Consider the following 8,200-nt stretch of genomic DNA (forward strand, 5'->3'; position numbering starts at 1 on the left):
ACCAATGAACGCCGGGCAGCGCTGGGTGCGACGGGAAAGAACCAACAGGGCAACAGACTGATAAGGCCGTTGGGGTGAATAAAGTTAATGCCAGGGCTAATCTTTTACCCCACCCAGGGGAGATTGGAGGCAGTGCTATAGTATAGGCCTGACACTTCGTACCTGGAACGGGGGATGGGATACCCCAAGTTGTGGCCACACAATATCCCACCTGAAGAAAGCTTCTAAATCGTTAGGGGACGTTTGTCTCGGGGGGACCTCTGGTACACGAGATACCGATGCAGGTAAAGACCCGAACACGCGTGTAAACACGTGAACTAGCAGCGGCCCCACAGCAGCTGCCGGTACCGCAAGTACCCCGCGGCAGCCCGAGCTCCGTCCGCATTCATTACTATGGATACGAGGGGAATCGGCGGTTAAAATATTTGCAAAAACAAATGAGCATTAACCCTTTGGGCAGGATATAAAAATAAACCGCGTTGGCTTCATGGTGCGCAGGTTACGTTTCTGACGTCTCGATTGCCTTTCATCTTCCGCGTTTCCGGTTGCCGTTGCTCTCCGGTCGCCGCCGTATTAAGTGCCATCATAGCGGAAACTTCACAGGAAAGCAAATCTAGCGAAAAAACGCGAATTTCCTGGTGCAGAAAAACAAATACGGGCCAAAGCAGGGCGGCCGGCCGAACCCCACGAGTCCTGGACTCCTTTCTATGTTGGGGGTCCTCCGTGTAGTTTTGGGGTAAAATAATAAGAATTTGAGGCCCCCGCTTATTTTCCAGAGAGGGGGAAGATGAAACTCCTACCGACATCTAACCCGCATCCTCTGCGCCGGTCCGTGTCTCCGGGGTCACCGGCAGGGAACGTCCATGCGCCGCGAGGATGCCGCTGTGCGAGTAATACTGCAAACGGCCTGGCGGTCAGCACGCATCTGCCGAGTCCCCCTCCGCTTCTCTCGTAGAGCGGGGGTCCATCGCTGAGTGCATTACGGAGACGTATAGATCGTCCATGTTTGGCATGACGAATATTTTCTATTGAAAAGAAAACAAAATGATTACTTCGTCTGTTATCGGGTTCGTGCTGCGTACCCGGTGTAACTCCCCCATAATATCAATCCCCCTCCACAAGCCGGCCCGCAGTCTCTACCCATTACCCCTGGCACCTGCTCTAAATCAAGGGGGAAACATTCGTAAATAAGGCGGCAGGGCGGCGGCGCCGCATCCCCACATCTACGGCAGCCCGGCTTCGCACATCATGAATCAATAACGTTTACCTGAAACTCCTGCTCCAGCTTCTTCTCGATCCACTCGGTGACATGCGCCAGCGTCACTTCCCGCTCACCGAGCTTCGGCCGCGCTTTCAGCTCTAGATGCGGCGGCGTCCGGAATCCATACCTGCCGCGGGAGACAAACGGCGGCTTTAGCGGCTTTTACGCCTCTTCACTCGGCTCCCTCCCGCGCATAGCCCAGCCTTTACCCGCCACTTACCAGATCCTGTCTGTAGGGGGGGGCGGAATGTTCATGGCTAACAACCCCCGGCACTCCTGGACCTCCACGGTGAGCAGCAGGGGAGTGTTCGAGACCTCCTCAATCTTCCTCTTTATGAACTCCGTTTCCGTGGCTTTCTGGAAATACTTGGATTTGGTGATTTTATCCACAAACCTCATGATCTTGCTGGCACGGTGCGTTGCCGTGTACCTGGCAGAGACAGACACGTGATGCATGTTTGTATGAACTGCTCACACGGCTGCACAGGGCATGACCTGCCCATTAGGCATACACAGCGCTGTACATTAAGCCAGCCGGTCCCTGCAGCGCTTACCCCTCAGCGCCTGCCGTCAGCTGCTTGTCTCCGGTTAATTCCGGCGCATCTTCCTCATCCGACGAGCCTGCGCTGGACGACTCCTCGTCGCTGTCCGCCAGGTAATACGCCCGCGGCCTGGCACTGGGAGAGAGCAAATACCCAAAGCGACATTAAATACCCCTCGCTCTCCGGCAACATCCTAACCAGACAGCCTAAACTACCGCCCCATACCGAGCACGCGCGGCACGCCGCTTCACCCCAAGCCAAACCTTCCCACAGATCTCATGGTGCTGCGCGAGGACAGGGCAATAAAACGACCCTCGGACTGTCAGCTCAGCGGGCAAGAAAATGATTTACCCCCGCCCAGCACCAGATTCCCTTCACAGAAGAGTTTACCGAGTGACGCTCAATCTGCAGACAGTCCGCTCCTCCAAGTCAGAAACCCCCGGCAGCCATCAGGAAACCAACGAATAATTCATAAGAATGCAATTATATTTCCTTCCTGGAAACTACGGGGCAGCAACAACCCAAAACTGCCCCGGGAGGGACGGACGGACCCTTAAACACGGCTTCATGTATGGGAGACTACAGCGGACGCTAAACTCAGAAACGGCATCAGCTCCAGCACCGCGTCGGCTGCACCCAGGGGCAAAACGTGAACCAAGAGCTGTGATAAACCCCAAGAGGGGGCAAGTGCCGGAGGAAGCGCAGGGTGACAATCACAAACTCACCGTGTTCATCACAAATCCATCAGCAGAGGCAGCAGGGGGGAAACATGAAACGGATTAGTCTGGCAAAAAACTCTTTCCCTACGGATGGCGCTCCATGCACGGGCATTTGCCCAGAACCGCCAGTCAAGGGGTCAAACCTAAAGCCGGGGAAGACCGTCCAGGTCCTGTTACGACGCTTTATTATCAGGTGGACCCGCGCATGCCTCTGTGTGCCCATTATCACATGACGAATGGACACCCCGGCGTAGTTTAATGCGTCGGTTAGAAGGCGCCGAGTCTCCATGCCCCCCCCACGCAGTGAGGCTGCTGCCCCCCACCCAGTACAGCTTCTGCCCCCCCAGTACAGCTGCTGCCCCCTCCCCAGTACAGCTGCTACCCCCGGACTCACCCTTCCTTGCCAATTTCCCCGACTTTTGCCGATTCTCCTAACGACTCTTTACCCAGCTTGGTCAGGTTCATCTTGGTCTCCAGAGTCATCAGGAACGATCCGTTGTAGGATATTTCCAGGTCCGTCCATAGACCTGGGAGACACGGAACATGAATTTCAGGTACATCAGGCTGCGGCGACCGGTAAATGTTTCCTCCCAACGAGTCTACGAAGCGTTCAGCATAAACGTTACCTCTGTGATCAATGGTCGGCTTAAAGGCTTGAAGGATTTTCGGCACAGAAACCCCCATGTCGAGCTCGGTCAGGGTCAGCTCGTTCATAAAGTATGGCAGCTGGAAGGCAACCGAGGCAAATCACGATCAGAAACAGACACCGGCCCCATCGCAGCTGCCCCACAGCGAAGACATCTCAAACCGGGCATGTCATTTTATTATGCCACCGCTTGGAGCCCAGAAGGACTGACGTTTAAACGTGTCACTAGTACCCGGTGGCCCTAGAAGGGACTGCCGTTAAATATGTCACAGTCACTAGTACCCGGTGGCCCTAGAAGGGACTGCCGTTAAATATGTCACAGTCACTAGTACCCGGTGGCCCTAGAAGGGACTGCCGTTAAATATGTCACAGTCATTAATACCCGGCGGCCCTAGGAGGGACTGCCGATAAATACGTCTTTGCCGGCGGCTGTGGAACCGGAGTTAGAACACAATGCGTCTGAAAAGATCCACATAAAGCAAGCGATTGTCCCCGCTGCACCCAGACACAATGGCCTTTTGTAGTCTGATCCCCAGAAACATTTCTGGAAGCTGCCTTTATATGCAGAGCGGGACTTACCTTTATTTTACTGAGCTTCATTTGGATTTTTTTAGACACCAGATCGGACCAATACTTTTCTCCCAAAAAATCCCAAAATATTCTCCCCAGCAGAGCGTTGACCCAGACCTGCTGTTCACCTTCTTCTGATGAATGTCCTCCGCGGATCTGCAGGTACAAAGACGGGATTACAGAGCCCACGAGTGGATCATCTGACCCGGATAATCCGACCCCTTACCCCCTGCGCAGGCACCGCACCTTCTTGGTAGCCGTCGGGCTGCTGCTGGCGCTGTGGACGGGGCTCTCCGATGGACTCTTATCGTCCTGCGGAACACACCTTGCCATGTAAACGGTATAGTCCAGAAGGATCTTTTGGCGTAGGTTCCCGGTGGGCTCCTTGGGTTTGGCCTGAGCCATCACTTCATCCAGGCTGCTCTTACTGCTGCTCCGGCTATGGGTCAGGACCCCCGACTGGCTGCCCTGCCTGCTGTGTGTTAACAGGAGCCCTTGGAAGAAAGGCATTCTGGGTAAAGGACTGGACACGTCAATTACATTCCTGGTTAATCAGCATGTGGCCGTGGGACGTCATGTAGTTGGGGATCAGACACACGGCTAATATTTTCACCGAAATGCCTGCGAGCGACCTGGACACACTGCTCGGCATGATCATCCCACCCTGAGCCATGTTTCGTTCCACTCTATTCTAGACCCTAACGCATCCACCGTCCCGAACTACGTACACAGGGTATACAGAGGAGAAAGGGAATATTACATTAAGGAGCCGCTGCCATCTAATGCCAACTGGTGATAGAGCGGGGGGCGAGATGGAGCGTTCCATGGGCAATGAGGAACTCGCCAGTTCTGGTGAAATATCTCACCGGCCCTAACCAGTTAGATGTCAGGCCGCGCAGGTCCATTCCTGTCTGCTATACGCCGACTATCTCATCTTTACACATAAATAGGAGTCAAAAGAAAGAAAAATCACAACAAGGTAAAGGAGACCTTCCAAGGTTCCCAAACCTGTAGATAAAGGTAACAAATACTACGCATTCAATCTGAGAAATCCAATATTTATTCAGTTTGCCAAACACGGCAGGAACGTCGGCAAACGGAGTAAATATTATATTATATGGTAATTATGTTACGTTTACCTACGAGGCTGACTGGGAGAAGCAGCCACATTATAAGACTCCTGGACTAACGCAGCACTTAATTATCACTTCATGTAACCCATTCACGCAGCATACGCCGACACGCCAGCAGCCAGGCAATCATCCACGATCATCTCACGGAGCCAGAATCCGGACCTAGATGGGATCCGTACCGCATGCCGACGCCAATACCTGATTTCATGGCCGTGCTCGGCTTCTTCAGGTCAGGCTTCGTTTTGGAGGCCAGGAGGAACTGTCGGAACCATTCCTCCTTCTCCCTCCCAGTCCTTCCGAAGAGATAAAGCACTTGGTCGCCGTGGCCGGTGGCTCTGCTCCCATCCTGCTCGCTATGATCAGAGGGCACCTTGTCTTCTGCAGTCTCTTTCTCCACCTTTGACATGAAGTCATCCTGTCTGGCCAGTTCCAGGCAAATCGGGTACTTCTTGTTCCAGACTCGCTTGCGAGCCAGGCTTTTGGGAACCAGATAAACCTGTAGAGACATAAAGATGATTAAATGTATTAAGCACATAAGGTACGCGGCTCAGAACATGTCATTACAGATAACGTGTCACGGTTTCATCATCACCAGAGTTTACAATAAGCTATAATCAGCATCAGGGTATATTAGTAGGGGGGATCCAGTACTGAGCTCTCCGCTGTCAGCTCCGTATCCACCCCACCAATGACTGAAGAGACACTGGGGGTCCACGGCTAATCACATCCAGGTCTGGGAGCTTAAAACCAGAAGTCGTTTCCATTTAATTTAATCACATGCTGAAACTGAGAAATTATAACACAATACAGGCCCCCCCCCCCCGAACATTCCAGCCACTGAGGAGACACTCACTTTACTGTCAGCGAGATCAAAGATCTTCTGACTGACGTAGACAACATCAGGTTTGGGCTCATTGTAAATGGTCCTCCGGGAGACGTTTTTGTTGGGTTTAGAGAGTCTCAGGGTGGATCCTTCCAAGCGAACAAAGACAGACTGCGTCAAGGTGGCGTGGTAAGTCTCGGGGTCATAACTCTGGATTTCATTCATCCATCCCTGGAAGAGAAAGAAAGACAAGCATTCCATGGACAGCCCAGGGAATGAACCGAGAGCAGCAAAGAACAGAAGTCAATGGAGGGGACGATCGTCACGTAAAAGCATCCTAAAGAAATTCCCCGTTTCCTAGAAGCGGAAAGCACTAAAAATAAACAGGGTATTTAATCTATAAACAGGCCCCTGCCCCATCTCTGGCCCCAACGCTTAGCTGGTGGGTTTGGGGCTTGTCATATTGGTGTTGCCCAGGGGGTAATAATACCAGTCAGGAACAAATCTCTTTGAAACATCCTAAAAACACATTGGCCCCAGCATGCACATCACTGACAATGTCCGGACCTTCATCGGATTCAGATAATACAAGAACGGGCAAGACCCACCTTCAGTATCTCCGGCTCCTCGACCAGCAGGGGTTCCACGCGTGGCGCTGGAGGGCGTAGTTTGCATCGGCCGGACCGCGGAGACGCAAAGAGCCAGACGACGGCAATCGCGGCCATAAACCCGAAGGCAATCCCCACGCACAGCCCATTAACATAACTCGGCAGGGGAAGCAGCAGGTAACCGTACACCACCAGGACCAGGACGTAAAGCGTTTTCAGGGGAACTTCAGAACGACCCAAATCGACTTCATCTTTAGAAAGCATCTCAGTTGCGTCCGGTTCCTCCGGTGCATCCAGAACCGAATCTCCTTCCGTTGCGTCATCGAACTCAAAGTCTTCGGAATACAGTTCTGTGAACTCTTCGTCTTCCCTGCTGGCCAACGCAGACAAGGAACATTTCTCCAGTTCCCACGTGGGATTTCTCGCATGCGCGGCGGTTTTAGAGTCTAAATCCTTCACGAGTTCACCGGGTGTTTTGAGGGTCTCATCCTTCATTGACACGAGCTCACCGGCGGGCTGCTCGGCTTCCGAGTCCCCGTCCTCCTCTTTGATGCAGTAGTTGTTATTGCTTTCCAGGTGACCATTTAGGCTGGAAAGGTTGGAGAGCTCAGAGGCACTCGAGGATAAGGCTTTTGGTCGGTAGCTCGATGAATCGTCTCCCATAATCTTACTAAGAAGCTGAAAGGGTTCATAAATAACTTCTGAAAACCGTCTTTTAGTGTCTTCAATCTTTGCCTCCACTTCAGAGACCTTAAAAAAGGAGCGTCCATCGGAGGGCGACGTGATTGGCGAGGAAGGTGCAGTTTTGGAGTCTCCGCTGGTAACTCGGGGCTGAGTAAACTGCTTAAACAAATGCAAGTTTAGTTTGGAGTCGGGTGGCTTGTGCGGCTCGGACTCCTGCTTCCACGTGTCCGTGGACAAGGATTTCACTAGTGACTTCATTAAGTGGCGGTGCCTGGCAGGTGGGACTAATTCTTTTGGTTCTACCTCGGTAGAGAGAGACTTTACTAGGCTCAGAAAGGGTTTTGTGTTAGAAACCGAGGGTGTGGATGCGTTGGTGGATAAGACCAGAGCTTTCGATGGGGAGGAATGTAGTTTTGGGTCAGCAGGAGAAGCGAGGGCAGCGTCGGCTTCAGGACACGGCAGCAGCGGCACAGAGACGAAGGTGTCGGGCGCAGGGTCAGCTTCAATAGCCTGGGCAGGGTTTGCAGTTGGAGTCGACGAGAATTCCTCAATCACAGCGGCGGGACTAAGAGATTGGGGTGCACCGGCCTCAAAGCAAAGGTCTTCCTTGGCCTCTACAGCTGTGACAATGCCTTGGTCATCTTGTTCCTCATCGAGCGGCGCTCCAAATTCCTCTTCCTCCTCCTCTTCCTTCCCAAAAGCCGAGAAGCGAATGGTGATGGTCTCTCGAGAGACGGATCTCTGGACTTGCACCTTGGGTGCCGGCTGCTTGGCGGGTTGGCGCGTCTTCTCGGCATGGCTGCTTTCCAGACTTGTCATTGCAGTCTTCCGAGTGTATCACAGCCTGTCGAACAGAGAACAAGATAAGCATCAGATTCGCCCCGCGAGCCCCTCTCGGATCCTGCGCAGGAGGGGAAGGCGAGGAGAACGCGACACAGAAATCGCACGGGTTTTACGTACAAGGAAAATAGACGCCGGCTTAAGGCCTCGAGACCGCAGAGAGCTCGCAAGACAAAGAGGAAACGTGAAGAGCTTCCGACGCAGAGATCGCTGGACTAAGAGCCCAGCATTAAGACGTTAACACGGCTGGAACGATACCATCAATGTACACAACCACGCACAGCACCGAGCATACCTGGGCTGACTTCTACAGTGTACTTTACACACAAATTAACATCACTGTATCGAACGTCTACAAAACCAGACCGCAAACA

The 8,200-nt window shown here is 52.9% G+C and overlaps 1 protein-coding gene across 1 annotated transcript; it reads right to left on the bottom strand.

The window, feature by feature from the left end:
* Positions 1 to 914: 914 nt before the first annotated feature.
* LOC149281872 (testis-expressed protein 2-like) lies at positions 915 to 7,805 on the bottom strand. The gene is made up of 11 exons (XM_089498799.1): positions 6,303 to 7,805; positions 5,725 to 5,925; positions 5,070 to 5,367; positions 3,985 to 4,232; positions 3,748 to 3,894; positions 3,149 to 3,248; positions 2,917 to 3,049; positions 1,816 to 1,938; positions 1,482 to 1,691; positions 1,268 to 1,388; positions 915 to 1,025 (listed from the first exon to the last, which is right to left on the bottom strand). The coding sequence occupies exons 1-11, from the start codon at positions 7,803 to 7,805 to the stop codon at positions 915 to 917; spliced, it is 3,195 nt and encodes a 1,064-aa protein (XP_089354925.1).
* Between the last annotated feature and the right edge of the window lie 395 nt (positions 7,806 to 8,200).

This window comes from Sceloporus occidentalis, unplaced genomic scaffold (genome assembly GCF_023333645.1).
Source record: "Sceloporus occidentalis isolate IW3139 unplaced genomic scaffold, rSceOcc1.0.p SCAF_126, whole genome shotgun sequence".
Classification (NCBI taxonomy): domain Eukaryota; kingdom Metazoa; phylum Chordata; class Lepidosauria; order Squamata; family Phrynosomatidae; genus Sceloporus; species Sceloporus occidentalis.

Coding starts and splice junctions, on each gene's coding strand:
- LOC149281872 (XM_089498799.1), bottom strand. CDS start 7,805: ATGACAAGTCTGGAAAGCAGCCATGCCGAGAAGACGCGCCAACCCGCC. Junction 5,926..6,302: donor AGGAGCCGGAGATACTGAAG/GTGGGTCTTGCC, acceptor TTTCTCTTCCAG/GGATGGATGAATGAAATCCA. Junction 3,249..3,747: donor TGAAGCTCAGTAAAATAAAG/GTAAGTCCCGCT, acceptor GTTGCCTTCCAG/CTGCCATACTTTATGAACGA.